This window comes from Archocentrus centrarchus, chromosome 22, assembly GCF_007364275.1.
Source record: "Archocentrus centrarchus isolate MPI-CPG fArcCen1 chromosome 22, fArcCen1, whole genome shotgun sequence".
NCBI classification, from domain to species: Eukaryota; Metazoa; Chordata; class Actinopteri; order Cichliformes; family Cichlidae; genus Archocentrus; species Archocentrus centrarchus.
This window is the reverse complement of record NC_044367.1, coordinates 2,477,129-2,493,709: the sequence shown is the minus strand read 5'-3', so window position 1 is coordinate 2,493,709 and position 16,581 is coordinate 2,477,129. Positions and strand designations below refer to the sequence as shown.

The 16,581-nt window shown below is 40.9% G+C and overlaps 1 protein-coding gene across 1 annotated transcript in view; it reads right to left on the bottom strand.

The window, feature by feature from the left end:
• Positions 1 to 16,581, bottom strand: part of gfra4a (GDNF family receptor alpha 4a) — a 144,294-nt gene continuing 127,713 nt past the window's right edge. Inside the window, exons 7-8 of the mRNA XM_030719048.1 lie at positions 4,554 to 4,723; positions 1 to 886 (exon numbers count right to left, since the gene is read on the bottom strand). Coding sequence (XP_030574908.1) covers positions 740 to 886; positions 4,554 to 4,723 — 317 coding nt within the window. The 3' untranslated portion in view covers positions 1 to 739. The remainder of the gene's footprint in view (positions 887 to 4,553; positions 4,724 to 16,581) is intronic.

The window sequence follows — 16,581 nt, the reverse complement described above, 5'->3', positions numbered from 1 at the left end:
CATTCTGGGTAACAAAATGATTGGTTCAAATTTAATCTGTGCCTTCAAAATAAAGAGCGAAGCTGAATGGGCGGAGTGCTGCGCGTGGGCGAACGCACACACGCACGCTCCAGCTTAAATTATGTGTAACACGTCATCACAGTTCATGTGAGAGAAAAGTCGTAACACTTAATATTTTTCTTTTACATCAAGGAATGTTCAAGGACAAAAAAAAAAAAAAAAAGTTGTGCTGTTTTATATGTATATATTTAATAGTTTTCCTGCACTGCGTCTTCAGTGTCTTTCGCTGTACACCTTCTGATCTCGCTGGCCATTTTCACTGTAGTTTGGATGTTATTATCAAATTAGTGAAGTCTGTTTGTCGTGTTTGTGTGTCTTTGTGTGTGTGTGTGCGTGTCTGTGTTGTGTGGAAAAGTTTGTGTTTGGGCAGGCATGAAGCAGGAAATGAGGTGTGTGTGCTTCCCGTTTATCCCCCCTATGGTGCCGTAGTGGCGCCCTCTCAGATGGTCTTCGCAAAGGTGTGGGCTGCACAACACATCAGCTCTGAGTCATGATTCACAAATAGAAATTAAGTGTGATTTTTATGACAGAGAGGGAGAGGGCAGCAGGGTAGGACAAAGTTGACCCTTTCCCTCATCGTCACTTGACACATAGAAAATGGCTGTTTTTTCTCTTGCGCCCCAACCCTTCCCCCTTGGATCTTGACATTTGTCTTTGGAGGCCAGGTAACCGAGGCCTCTTATGGACAGGAGAGCACCAGGAGCATCAAAGCCAGGCCCAGCAGCAGCATGGAGAGGCGGACAGGCTCAGCTCCGTGGTCCAAAAGGCCCGGAGAGGGAAGAGTGGAGTCTCCCTCGACGCCCCACAATCTGTCATTCTCGTTTACCTGAAGGAAAACATACAAATCTGGGGATGAAACATCCATTTATGTTTCACAGAAATACAAAACAATCTGTTACCTGCCGCCGGATTTAACATCAGGAAACACATTTTCAGCACAGGCAGGAGAGAAAAAAAAATGATCTGGGATTTTATGAGCAACTATGTGGGTATAATGGCCAAATTTTTCCACATTCACAGTTGAAAAATAAGAAAAGCGATGCCAAGGACATTGCCACTTATCAACCTGACGCAATTTCACAGCAGGAGACGGCCTTTTTTTTTCAGAGTAACTCTTCAATCAGTCGAGCTCTTTTTTTTTTTTAGAAACATGTAACAATTTATCAGCCAAACATTGATTCAGTAATAAGATGACCATCATCTATGTTTCTGCTGTGTAATTTCATGTTTTTTTTAAAATAAAAAGATCTGAATTTTTACACTATAAGTGAATCCTGTCTCTGTGGGGAGTTTGCACATTCTCCTTGTGACTGCGTGGGTTCCCTCTGGGTACTCTGGCTTCCTCACACGTGCATGTTAGGCTGACTGGTGATTCTAATAATTAAGAGATTTCACTTTTAACATCCACCCCTTTGTACCTGTCTGGACACCCGAGTGGAAACGCTTTTAACAGAAAAACTGCATGTTTGGGACTTCATTTGAAATTAAATATCTTTGATACCTTCATAATATCAAAAGGAATCTGGAGAATGAAATCACAACTTCATACCTGAAAATGAGCATTTCAAATAAAAACAAACAGAACAAGGATGTGTAAAAATATTTAATAATAAATGGGATTTTTTTTTTCCCCCACTCTCCTTTTTGACTACCTCGTTTGTAAAGTCCTGAAGACTGAAGCTGTGTTGCAGGACCGTGGATCTGCCGTCCACGGTTAATTTACTGACTCAATTAACTTTGATTGGTGTCACGTCAGCGGCGTGTCATTGCTCGACTGTTGGGTGACAAAATGTCCACCTTCTAGAAAGCGTCCTTTTCCTGTTTGCTTTCTCTCTTTGCCACAGTGTCAGCTCCACTGCAGTGAAATGATGACACACACTGTTGAGACAATTGCGTGTGAGACACACCGTTCAGAGGGCTCGCAGCAAAAGATGTAATTTGGGTTTTGGCCATTTTTCTGCAGCTTTCCCCCTGGAACCAAGTAAGTGGCCTAGTTATAAATTTAGCTTGTGAAGTTTATTTATATCTGCTGCCAGACTGTCAATTATGTTATCTACAGCATTTTTTTTTTTTTTGGTTCCCATTTGGAGCATAATGCATGGAACAAATTTCTTTTCCCTGATGTAAATCACATAATTTAGAAATTTCTCCTCATTATTAAAATCTGCAATACTGTGTGCATGTTTAATGCAAAACAGGCTGTTCACATTAAAATTTATGTCCAACAGAATCCAGTAGTTGTTTACTTTCCTCCTGCATTGTATGGGCTTTGTTAATGGAGTTTACAGAACCTGTTAATAGTGTTGGTAAAGTAGCAGTTTAAGTTACGTGTGTTCATACTGATGGTGTGCGCACAAGACGATAACACACCCCTCCCGCACACCCCCAAAGACCACATCCCTGTGCTCCTCGGAGAGCTGGAACTCCTTGGATAGCTGGATTTCTAGAGTCGGAAAGTCATTCTGCTGGTTTTGCTGTGTTCATGTGCGTTGCAGCTGGAATAATATGCTGAAAGCTGTTTCCAGGTACTCATCTGAGTACAACCTCAGATGAAAAACAGCACCTGTGTCGCTACTTATTTAACACAAACTAAGCCAAAACATTCTGTTCGACTTTGACAGTCAAATAGCTTCAAGTAACTTTTCTATTCGACCTTTCCAGTGTCTCACATTGTTGTGGAGGAATTTTGGCCCACTCTTCTTTATCAAACAGGGTGACGTCTGGGCTTTGACCACAGCTACAACTTTTCCTTTTCGGGCTTTCTGTTTTAGATTTGCTGTGCTTGGGATCATGGTTCTGTTGCGTGACCGAATTCCTGCCAGGCTTCAGCTGTCAGACAGACGGCCTCACATTTGACCCCAGACCACTTTGATGTTCAGAGGAGTCGCCCAGGAAGTGTCTGTGGCTGCAAAACAACAAATAGGGACGGAGCAAAACACGGACTAAAGGAGAGAGAAGACAAACACTCAATGAAGTGCTGCAGTCATATATAAGCGTGGGGAGTGGAATTAATCAAGTGCATCTTATTAGCAGCACTGGCTGCTGCTTACCCTCTTTAGTCCTATGGAAACAGTAAAGATGGACTTTTTTCTGAGTTTTTGTTGAATAAATAATGACAGTGTAATATTTAACATGTTCTGATGATATTAAAATATGTTTTTTTTAGCTGTCTTCATAGGTAAAACCTTAGGACTGAAAGATGCTGTACGTTCTTTTTACCATGACACTTCAATTTCTTTACTGTCTTGTCTGTCTGGATTAATGCTAACAAATACTTTTCTATGTAGCTGAGGTCACTCTATGTGGAAACCAAAACATGCTTACATTATCCAGACGTTTGCTTTCGTCTGCCATGTTTTTGAGTATGAGGCTTTCTCAGACTTTGAGTTTCTTTCTGGCTTCATTGAGTGTTCATGTGAAATTTAGTTTCAGCTGTAAATTTATTTAAACTACATGAATGCACAATAATACAGGTACATGTACACATCCATCCATCCAGCATCGTTAAATTGCATCTTAAAGATGCCTTGCTTCACTCACACTCCATGGGTTAGGCTTCACTGAGCTGAGCCTAATCAAAGTATTGAGTTACTGAGTCAATAACAGCTTGTCACAGGACAGCAGCCTGGGGGGGTTCCCATGATGCACTGAGTGTTTCTCTTCATTCACCTCTTTTTACTCTGTTTACACCCCACTCTGCATTTAATGACTAGTTATTATTAATCTCTGTCTCTCTTCCACAGCATGTCTTTTGTCTTGTCTCTCTCCCCTCACAGCAGATGACTGCCCCTCCCTGATCCTGGTTCTGATGGAGGTTTCTTCCTGTTAAAGGGAGTTTTTCCTTCCCACTGTCACCAAGTGCTGCTCATAGGGGTTAGTTTTGACTGTTGGGTTTTCTCTGTAATCATTGTAGGGTCTTTACCTCACAATATAAAGCAGCTTGAGGTGACTGTTGTGATTGGGCGATAAGAGAAAATGGAATTGAACTGAATAAGTAACATAAAATAGAAACTACAGCATGAGCATGTCTTATCTTGTCTTAGACTCATATTTCTTGCACAACTTAATATTAAAAAAACGAATCTAAAAATCTTTCAGCAGCTTTTCCAAACTTTTTTTTGGGGGGGGGGGGGGGGGGGGGGTGAATTTACAAGTAAAACAAGTAGAAGCACAAATGATTATTTCTTGATGCTTCTTGAGCCACTGAGGATACCTTGAATTTGGATGCTCAAGTAAAGACGTGAATTTTCTGCACAAGCTGCCAAATAAACAGAGAGCCAACTCTCTTCATCGCAGCCTCTCTGTGACCCGGTGCTGTGTGAATTATCCAGGCTGTGTAAATCCCATCCATCTGCTGCTCCCACTAAGTTAAAACAAACACTTAAAGATATCTGCGGCTTTATGACCCGACTCTGAGTGAGGCCGTCTCCATTAGTGCCTGTGTGTTTGGAGAAGGCTGTACATCATATTTTCAGTCTTCCATCTCGTCTCACCTGAGTAGGTATCTGTGCTCGCAGGATGTTCTGCTCTGTTTCCATAGAGATGCCTGGGGCAGTGGTTGCCAAGTGTGGGCTATGGTTGTCCGTTGCTGGACTGGGCACCCCGGGCTGGCTGGCGCCTGTTTTCACATCCGATCCATTTCCAAAGGCCTGAATCGCATTTTCTGGAACAAAAGAGCAGCCGCAGAGACACTGACATGACATCCATGCTGAAAAACATCGAGAGACTTTGATCATTGTTACATGAGTCATCACCTCGAGTGTTCTCCATTTTCTCCTGTGTGACTCTTTTGATTGTGATTGGCCACTTTATAACTACATACAAGAGAAACTGAACTTGGAAGGTGGTCAACTTTGCTTTGTGACTCATCAGGCTGCTTGATCTGAAGCATTAGCTTCACCCTGGATTTGGCAGCATTTTTCAGATATAATAGTTGCGTAAACCTAAAACACTGTGTGGCAGTAATTAAAAAAAAAAGAAGCTTTTTAAACCGCACAATTATTCCTACTCGCAGGAAGAAAAACCTCGGTAGTTAAGAGGGAAAAATACAAACGGCCCCTGAAAGAGCAGCGAATGCCCCACAGTTCAGAGTTTTCAAATTTACTCATCTTGCTGCCTTGCTGGGCCACCGGTGTAAGGAGCTGCCTGTGTTACTCATACTTGGGGAATAAGTTTAAATATGTTATTCTTCAGGCGATAAAAAAGCTGTCTGCTGTTAAACAGGACAGAAAGAAGTGTGAGCCAAAAACCCTGTTTTTTTTTTTTTAATGTAAGAAATGTAAACACATTATGGAAAAAGCAACAGATGGATGCTTTGGTTTTAATTGCATGCATCTCTGAGGCGAGGGCTCCAGCAAGTCAGATGTAATGCAGGGCTGTGTAATGGCAAATCTGGATAGCAAAATGAGAACTATGGCCATGATATAAAATAATTATTAATTCATTTCCTGTGAGCATGCCTGCCAGCTAATTCACTTAGCTATTACTTAGCTATTCACTCAGCTCTAGCGGACTGGCCTGGTCTGGCCTTCCTACTGGTTTTTAAAACTAAGGATGTGCCCATAATCTGCCTCTCTCTCTCTCTCTCTCTCTCTCTCTCTCTCTCTCTCTATATATATATATATATATATATATATATATATATATATAAGGAAAAAAATAATGGTGTATACTGGTAGTGTTTCTGGTTGCCAAAATGTGTTGCAGTGCAGGTTTGTAAGGCCATAAAGTATCCACACACACACACACACACACCATTATCACCTTGGTAAAGTTGTTCATGAGAGACAGATGACTAATGTGAATAAAAAAGAAGGGACTGGTAGTTAGGAAGTTATGGTACATATAAGTGAATCTGACAGTTGGGAACAAATTATGGTGCGTGTGGAGAGGATGGTGGTTAACAATGAGGGAAAAAACGGTGTCTGGGAGAAAGAGTAGTATTATATAAAAAAAAATATGAGAAGCAGAATGATGTGTAAGGCAGACCTTAAGTAGCAGCGTTTAATAATAGTTGGGCATGTGTCTTCTAATAAGTATAATTATCACCTTTGTTGTTCTGGGACTGGATGTATAAATGATGTAAGTGCACAAAAATCATGTGCATGCTCTTCCTCCCCACACACGCACAAAGTATTTATAGCAGGAAGAATGTGCAGACACAAGTGAGTCCATGCACATGCGTTTTCTGGAGCGAATCAGGTCCGAAAAGCTGCAGTGGAGCCAGAAATGATGGCGAGACAGAATCTTACATAAAATAAAACAAAGAAGTTTGCAGGGCTTTAATTTCTTATTAGAAATATTTTTCTACTTACAAACACACTTACCTATATTAATATTTATCCACAAAAATGTCATTGCAAAGAATTTAGTGTGTACTAAATTGCACAAGGCCACTATTATTATCATTATTACTGGTAACAGTGACACTATAAATAGCTGAAGACATACTTAATGCTTCCCTTGTGTGAAATGATGTACTTTTTTTGCCTCTTTGTAGTCCTCGTTTGTTTCCTCTGAATTTACATAGTCTTCTTTGTTGTTTTCATTGCTGTGTTTCATAACTGGCGGCACAAGAAAAAAAAAAAATCCAAATAATGGGCCGACGGAGTCTCTGCATCCATTTAAGGCCAAAGATGGGAGTGGACAACAAGAATGTACATGCACAGGAGGACTGAAAACACCTGAGGCTGCAAGGGTGGGAATGAGCTAGGAGATATCTTAATTTGATTGACACAGCTGTGTGTGTGTGTGTGCGTGTGTGCGGCTGTGTATGTGAGTTGAATTAATTAAGACCAAACTGAGAAAAGTGTGATTTACAGCATTTTTCCTTGTTGTCTGAACATTTCTGCTCCATTTCAGTTTTGAGTCTTCTGTTCTCGCTGCAAACACCTGCCAGTTTGGTCTCACTCCATCAGGCATCCCATAATAACAACCCACAGTTGTGAACCCTTCTGAGTTGAACTTGTCTAAAGCATCTGTACCTACCAACAGATCTGATCCTGGAACTGAAGGTCTTTTATGTTTTGTTTAAATTTTTGCCTTCTGCAGTGTATAATCAATAAGAACATTATACGTGCAATGTTTGATTTTATGCATAATGTTGAGTTTAAAGTAAGGTCAAAATTATACAAATTATGCTGCAGGATTTTCACATTTTCCAGTGCTTTCATTCACTCAGTGAAAACCAAGGACATACACTCTCAGACCCTCTCCTGTCAGGATTCTCTCTTTAGCAAAAATATGAGCACCACACGGGGTCATGGGCAGTCGAGTGCCAGCGCATACAAACCATCACAATATCTGCTGAAAGTCCTCTACTGCAGTAACACAAGTGAAAAGTGGAAATTAATATAACTGTGGAATTTAATAATACATTGAAATACAGGTTAGAAATGGATGAGTGTGCTAGATAGTAGGGTCCTAAAGAACAACTGATTCCACAACATTTTTTTTTTTATTATAAAAGACACACCTGTTGCTGCTACTGTCCTAAACCCCAGAGAGGAAAACAAAGGGCCAACGGTGTGCACGGTTTCCCTGTTCAGCATATCCAAACATCCCTCAGTCCAACTTGATCACACAGGTGCTGGTCATACAATTAGAATATCATGAAAAAGTTGATTTATTTCAGTAACTCCATTCAAAAAGTGAAACTTGTATATTATATTCATTCATTACACACAGACTGATATATTTCAAATGTTTGTTTCTTTTCATTTTGATGATTATAACTGACAACTAATGAAAACCCCAAATTCAGTATCTCAGAAAATTTGAATATTGTGAAAAGTTTCAATACTGAAGACACCTGGTGCCGCACTCCAATCACCTAATTAACTGAAAACACCTGCAAAGACCTTTAAATGGTCTCTCAGTGTAGTTCTGTAGGCTACACAATCATGGGGAAGACTGCTGACTTGACAGTTGTCCAAAAGACGACCACTGACACCTCGCACAAGGAGGGCAAGACACAAAAGGTCATTGGTAAAGAGGCTGTGAAGGGAAGGAAATGATGTGGTAGATAAAAGTGTACAACAATAGGGATAACACACCCTGGAGAGGATTGTGGAACAAAACCCATTCAAAAATGTGGGGGAGATTCACAAAGAGTGGACTGCAGCTGGAGTCAGTGCTTCAAGAACCACCAGCACAGACGTATGCAGACATGGGTTTCAGCTGTCGCAGTCCTCGTGTCGAGCTGCTCTTGAACAGAGACGGCGTCAGAAGCGTCTCACCTGGACTAAAGACAAAAAGGACTGGACTGCTGCTGAGTGCTCCAAAGTTATGTTCTCTGATCAAAGTCAATGTTGCATTTCCTTTGGAAATCAAGGTCCCAGAGTTTGGAGGAAGAGAGGAGAGGCACAGAATCCACGCTGGCTGAGGTCCAGTGGAAAGTTTCCACAGTCAGTGATAGTTTGGGGTGCCATGTCATCTGCTGGTGTTGGTCCACTGTGTTTTCTGAGGTCCAAGGTCAACGCAGCCGTCTACCAGGAAGTTTTAGAGCACTTCATGCTTCCTGCTGCTGACCAACTTTATGGAGATGCAGATTTCATTTTCCAACAGGACTTGGCACCTGCACACAGTGCCAAAGCTACCAGTAACCTGCTTTAAGGACCACGGTATCCCCAGCAAACTCACCTGACCTTAACCTCAGAAAATCTGTGGGCTATTGTGAAGAGGAAGATGCGATATGCCAGACCCAACAATTCAGAAGAGCTGAAGGCCACTATCAGAGAAACCTGGGCTCTCATAACACCTGAGCAGTGCCACAGACTGAACGACTCCATGCCACGCCGCATTACTGCAGTAATCCAGGCAAAAGGAGCCCAAATAAGTACTGAGTGCTGTACATGCTCATACTTTTCATGTTCATACTTTCAGTTTGCAAACATTTCTAAAAATCCTTTTTTTGTATTTGTCTTAATATTCTAATTTTCTGAGATACTGAATTTGGGGTTTTCATTAGTTATGAGTTACAGTATAATCATCAAAATTAAAAGAAACAAACATTTGGAATATATCAGTCTGTGTGTGATGAATGAATATAATATACAAGTTTCACTTTTTGAATGGAATTACTGAAATAAATCAACCTTTTCATGATATTCTAATTTTATGACCAGCACCTGTACACTGAAGTGTCCTCTGCATATGGGATTGCAAGTTGGAAATGTGAGGTAATGACTAAAGACAGACTGTTTCCCACTGACAGTTGAATAACAGCTGAGTCATAACAGCCAATCACCAGACAATGGTGAGCTTAAATAGGCTTTGATTTGCTGACCAGCAGCAACAGTGAGCAATTATGTTCAACAAAAACACAGAAAGTAAAGCAAAAATGTATTTGATGATTTTCTTGTCTTATCAACCACCAAAAGGACTTTACATTTCAAAACACTGTTTTGATTTTATATCACCCGTATCAGTTTGGGGGTTCATTATTTTGACTCATCCACTGTCACTACCTGCCACCGCTCACTGTGAAATCCGGATGTTTCTGTCATCAGTTCAAAACACAGATTTAATCAAAATTTTAACTGGACCATTTTGTGAGAGCTTAGAGTGTGTTTGATAGATTGTTATTATTTTGAAGTAGTGTGATATTATATTTTCCGCTCCTTTCTAAATGCCAAATGTCAAACAACATTATCAACTAAGTAATGCACTACGTGGAACCTCGGACATCTAACGAAGCAGATACTGTATGTTAATGTCATGTCTTCATATGATGATGATGATGATGATACATCCCCACAATGGGGAAATTACAGTTAACAGAACACCCATCCAAGAAGACAAACAAACAAACATGGGGAGCTAGGTGAACTGTGGCCATGCTGCCCCCCTTCTGGAGGCGCTGCCATTAAAATGACAAGATATGTCTGATATCGATCCAGGAAAGAAAAGATGGAGGAAATGATGAGTTTACCAGAGGCCTAAACAATTTTAATGTTGGTTAAAGAGTGAAATGTGAAAAATCTGTTTTTTTTTTTGTTGTTTTTGTAGCTGCAGCGCTACACCACCATACAGCTCTTACACCATGTAAGAGGTTATGATTGTTTAAAGTCTAAATCAGCTTCCCATGCAGCACACAGTGAGACATGTAGATCTATATAAACGCACAAATATGTTTTTTATAATATAAAAACTGCTGTTGTGTAATACTGGCCTGCGTACCTGCAAGGGATGTTGTGTGGCTCTCTACCCATACCACTTTATAAGCCAATCGCACACACACACACACACACACACACACACACACACACACACACACACACACACACACACACACACACACACACACACACACACACACACACACACACACACACACACAGTGAAATAACAGCGAAGTGTGATCTAAGCGATGACTCAACTTTAACTTTTGAGACAAATCTAACTTGATTTTAGTGACTGCTGCACACCTAACACAGCAGTCAACACTAATATCTGTGCATGTCTGGTGCGCTGCTTAAATTATGCCATTTTGTTGCAAATTAAAAATGAACTTGATTGATGCTCAATCATCAGGAAGTGTGACCACCTCTATAAAAGCCAAAGCTTGGGCAGTTTGCTGGTCTGCAGCCTTCAGCTGTGTGTTAACAGAATGCTACAATCTTCCCAGGAGTGGATGTCCCAGCAAATCCACCCCAAAGTCAGACTGTGCAAAGCTCTGAGAAAAACCCAAGAGCTACAGTACTGTGCAAAAGTTTTGAGACACTCCTCATTTCTTTATATTTTGCTTCCAAGCAGCCAGACTCAAGTGGCCTTGAGCAACAGTGCTCCAGGCTTTCTGAAGGTCTTTCACAGTTTTACTTTGGACATTGGCTGCTTTTTCACTCATTTTCAGTCCAGTCTTTGTACCTAACCATTTTCAGAGGAATCTTACTGACCTATGAATCATTCAAGCATAGAAAAGTCACTCAACTGAACTGATGAACCGGTGTTGTGTCTACACATAGCAGAAAGCACAGAACCAATTTCAAATTGTATCTTTAGGCACTTTGTTACTAGCAGCCTGTTGCAAAAACACATCATTTGTTCCCATTTCATCTGCTGAATCTATCAATCAATGCCAAAGATAACACAGTTTGACAAACATAAAATAGCATTTTTGCACCAACAAGTTGTCCTTAATAACTCAGCATGTCCCCCTGATAGGTCGTTAATACAGGCAGGTTTTTACGACCAATACCTATGCTTTAAAATAAAATTAAGCAACCTCTAGTGGTCCTACATGAGAGGGTGAGTGAATAACGTGTGATCTGTGGCATATCCTGAAGAAATACATAAATATGGATTTTCTCAGATTTCTGAAAAGTCTGTGAGGACTAAATGGCATTAGATGCAACCGGAAAAGTTAAAATAAGAAATAAATAGACTGGTTCTTATATAGCACTTTAAAAATATGCCTCATTCATACCCATTCGTTTACCAACAATCAGGCTTATAGCATGTGTACTTCCACAGACCACTGGCTGCCATTCATTGGCGTTAAGTTGTTGAAGCATTGCAAATTTATAATGACTAGAAAACTTCATCTTTTTCTCCTTTCACAGGAGCATAGGAAACAGATGTTCAAATTTGGATGTAATTCAATGAAACAAATGCTGCCGATGCTCCAGGTTTGAATCCTCATGTGATGGAAGCAGATAACATTTCGTGCCTTCACTGTCTGCACTGCCAGAAGTACGTAGTAAAACCACAGGAGCGTGAAATATGGGCAGAAAAGTTTGATTGTTGATACTCTGTAGAGCGCTGACACAGTAGGACGGTAGAGGAGGTCAGTGAAGTCAGAAATGAACACTGGACTTTGGATTGGTTTTCTTAAAATGTATTTAAAACCTTCAAAAGCCCTTCATTTTTTTATCCGTCAGCTTTCTGTAAAAGTTTGACATAATGATCAGATTTTTTAAATGGCCCGTTTACAGTAAGAAGCCTCTGACTGCGAAGAATATTACATTATGTGCGTTGTGTATAATGTAATGTACAATTTACTGTCTGCTGGATTTATAAGGAAACTCATTACATCCGGTTCTCGGATTTACTGCAACCAGAATGAATTATGCTCATATGATGAATTAATATTCTATAGGCATTCATTTTCATTTGGCTAATGGGTTACTCAGCAGCAATTATGTTTTCATGAAAGTCACTTCAATTAAAATATGCTCGAAATGAAGACATGAATGAGAGAGTCATCAATTAATATCCATATCTTATAAGATGAATATGAGTGCTTAGACATGAAAATCCCACATTTTTCAACTGTTCCTGGGGGGGGGGGGGGGGGGGGGGGGGGTGCTGAAGCCACTCGAATTTAGTGATGTGAATTCAAAGTCTTCAGTGGACTATCAGCGTGTGACGCACAGACCCTGATGTCTCACAGGATCATAACCAAATGATAATTTCTCCTGAGGTGGTTCCTTCTGCAAACTAAATTGTGCAGCAGTCAATGCAGCGCATCAACATCAGCATCAGAGCCGGTGGATGGGTGATGGGTGACCTGCCTGTTCACTTTGCCCTGCAGCTAAGTAGGAAGTGCATGTTGCAACAAAACCTCAAAGAGTCAAAAGTGAGGAAAACAAACAAAAAAAAAGCATTGATCCCAACTGAGGCTATGAGTATTTATATCCATGTCTTGCAGAAAAGGCTGTGGACCAGCGTGCTAATGGTGCTGTGGGTCATTAGCATTGGTAGGACAGGTGGGAAAGTATTCCGGTGCGCTCAAAGCGTGCAGTTAGGGTTCGGCAGCGCACAGCAATTCCCTGGCAGGGTGACGGATGAGAGAAGCAAGGGATGCAACTCCAGCTGCTCGCCACCATGCCTCACCGCCCGCCATCACGCAGAGATGAAGTGCCAATTGATATCTTTAGTGGTAAGCTGTTGCGACAGTTTCTTTGTAAATGTTTGGACACGGCTGTTTAAGCACAGCCATCTCCTTGCCTTTTAAGTTTCCTCCTGAGAGCTTTTTTTTTTTTTCTTTTTTACATTTATTTACCCACCTCATAAGTTCCCTGGGGCAATAAGGCAGACCACATCCTATGCATGCCCCCAACCTCCTCAGTGTATTGTTGGTTACCCTCATTTTCCCTCTTACACCACCAATTTAACTTCCAGAAAAGATTTTACATAATTGCAGAAATAAAATTAGCTTCACCTCCATCTGTCCTCATTTTTTTTTTTCCCTGACACACACAGCTTTCAGAGAACGAAGAGGTCCAGAGCTGCTGTTCTGCATAGTGATGCGACTATTACCGCCGTGATGAGGGGGTAAGGTGGGGTGACAGCTGTTTTTAAAACCTGACTGAGCTCACTCCATTCAGGGAAGTTTTCCTCAGCAGCCCCCCCATCTCCCCTTCTGCAAACAACTGTATTCTTCCCTGCCACTATTCTCTCTGTCCGCCTCATTAGTTCGAAGGCAGGAAACCAAATTACGCTCAATTACAAAGTCATCAAAGGCCATCTGAAGTCCTGTCTCAGCAAGCAAGCCCCAGCGCAAGGGTGGGGCTGTGTGCAAAAATAACACATTCAGTTGTGAGAAATTTAAACACCGAAAGAGACAAGGAGGGTTTACTTAATTGATGATGATGATGTCGCCGTCCATTTGTAAAACTGAATGATCACTAAAGACAGGAGAGTCTTGCTCTGTACTCAAAATGAATAACAATTCTTTATACACCGCGATTATACGAGAAACATGGGAGAAAGAAAACATTCAGGAACTCTCCAGGGGCACATTCATTTCCCCGGTTATTGGATCCAATCCAAACTCTCTGCCAATTCATTATGTACCCCCCCCCCCCCCCCAAAAAAAAAGAGTGTTTTAGGATTGAGATGAGTGTGACATGCACCGCTGGTCCTTTCCCATTAGAAGCTTGTTAATCTTTATCATCATATGCAAAATGTTTGACTTCAGCCATTTGCTTAAGTCATGTCCTGTTTTTGCCAAGTGGCAGGAAAACGAGGCCAGTCAGTCTGAGCTTACTGTAAACAGCACACAAGAGCTGCCGCAGCCAGTCGACCTCCCAACTGCAGGATACACATGAGGAGTTTCACTGGAAAATAAGACATCCATCAGCCGGGTCAAAAACATGGGACTACTCTGGAAGTTTTAACTCACTGAGGTCTAATGTACTAATTCTTTGTATGGAGTTTGTTACTTAAGAGTTTTAAAAAAGGTTTTAACAAATATCCTTAGGTCTATGTTTTTTTTTTAACTACTGAGCAATACAGCTTGTTTTCTATTAAAACTGTTTGTTTTAATCTTTGCACAAAGCTGCTTGGTTTACGTCTGCTGCCTCTGGGTCTACCGCTGCGCAGCTTTTCATACACATTAGAATAATTGTTTCTGGGAGATATCAGCCGGGCAAAGACAGCAGGATAGCCACACAGGTGATCCGCTGTGGCTACCCCTAAATCGAGCAACCTGAAGAAGATGTCGGGCGATCATGCAACAAGTGGCCAAAAATTCTACAAGACGGTTTGCTTTTAGCATCCTCTTGCTGCACCCACTGCCCCCGGGATCTCTCTCAGGAATTGTTTTGACACTATGAATTGCACAAATGTGTGGGTGACGGTGCACACTGTGGGGGGAAAAAAAAAAAAAATCCCTGCGGGAATACATGCTGCTACACTTCCTGGTAGTAAAAGTGATTCAAGCAATTTGAGAATGAGGGTAAGGCTGAGAGTGAAGTTCACACCTTTACTTTGTGTAACACCTTTGCATCCTTGGCCAACCCCTGTGTTTAGAGGGTACAAATAGTCTCCTACACATGAGTTAAACTAAATTCCCAGATTAAACTCGCGTAATGCTTTTGAGGGAACCTCACTGTGAAGCGCTGCCACAGTTCCACTGAGCACTGACAGCCGCAGATATAATCTAGCTCTGCTTGTGGTTTAAAAAATTGTGACAGAAATACTGGAAACCTTACGTGGTTTTGGCATCTAAAATAGTGTCTTTCTAACTATGAAAACCTTGAGCAGCTTTTATATCATAAAAATGAAGATCAGTTGGTCACTTGTGATGGAGCTGATGTTGCTGTAGTGTCTGGTTAAATCAGTGGTAAGAGGCCATTTGTTTGGCATCTGATGAGAATTTGGTACTCGTAGTTGAACATATGTATAAGCTGACCTTGAATAGCAGCTGCAGTTTGCTTTGTTCTGTCACCGCAGTCAGACGGTCCTAACGTTTGGTGTCTGTGGTTTGTCACTGATGTTGTTATTCATGCTGACAGCTTTGTAAGAACATGTCTGCTTTTGTTGTTAGAAAGAATATAATAACCCCAAATAAATTCCAGTGTGTGTGTGTGTGTGTGTGAGACACCAGCAGCTACAGTTTTTATTACTTTGTCACTAGTGTCATTCTTCTGTCACTGGTGCTATCATTCATTCGGAGGGATGATCCCGTATCATCGTAGCTGTTTTGTTGTTGTTGCTGGATGAATAAAAGATTACACCGGATCGGTGGATAATTCTAATGCAACACCAGCTGCAGTTTATCACCACAATGTACTGCAACTAAGAAAACATGCTATTATTATTATTTTTTTCAGGAGTGAGTCCCTGTGAATCACATAAATATATGATATTTGTGTTAACCCATTACTTTGTGCCACCATCTGTGGTGTTGCATTAGTGCCACTGGTCTCTCTCTGCTATAATTCATAGAGCTGCTTATCTGACAGTTTTAATTGTGCAAATAAATAAATGAATACTGACTGAAGCAATAACAATGGCGGATGAGTGACTCTGTTGTCTTTACTGTGTCACTGATGTGCCACTGGTACGACCTCTCCCAACAATGCCTTTGAGACACGGCAAAAACAAAGCACTAGTCTACACATTGCTACTCAGAAGGAATAGCTGAGACTCTGCTGTCTTTCTTCATTCCTTTCTTACTGATTAACAGCACGGTGAGTAATATTTGTAGAAAAACTTCCAAGATTAAAGACAGGATGTTTTCTGATCTTAAATTTTGAAAATGAGGAGGAATAAGTCACAGGTTTAAGAGGATTAAAAAAAAAAAAAAGCCCTGTTATTCTTTGAGATAATAAAGTCAGAAATTTGCAATTTAAAAATTCTCTGAGAATAAAGTCACACACAGGCGAGAAGTTTTTTTCCTGTCAGTGAAGTGAATGTAATCCAGTACCTTAAAAAAAATAATGATAAAAACCTTTTGTTCACAAATGACTTTATAATCTCAAAGTCCATTTTTAAACTCTGAGTTGCACTCTGCCCCTTAAAGGCAGCTCTGGTTAGCTGCAGTTTGTTGTTTTAAGTCCCAAAGACCAAAGAAGGAGTGGGCAGTGGATAACAACCAGCAGCGTGTTCCCATGACACGATGGTGAATTAGAAATGGATCATCATGGATGGATCAACAGAAAAGTAAATGCAGTATCAGAACTTCCTTAATTCTTCATGTCATAGATTCAACAAGGTGCTGGAAACATTCCTCCCAGATTTTGGTCCATGTTGACATGACATCATCACACAATTGCTGTGGATTTGTTTTTCCAC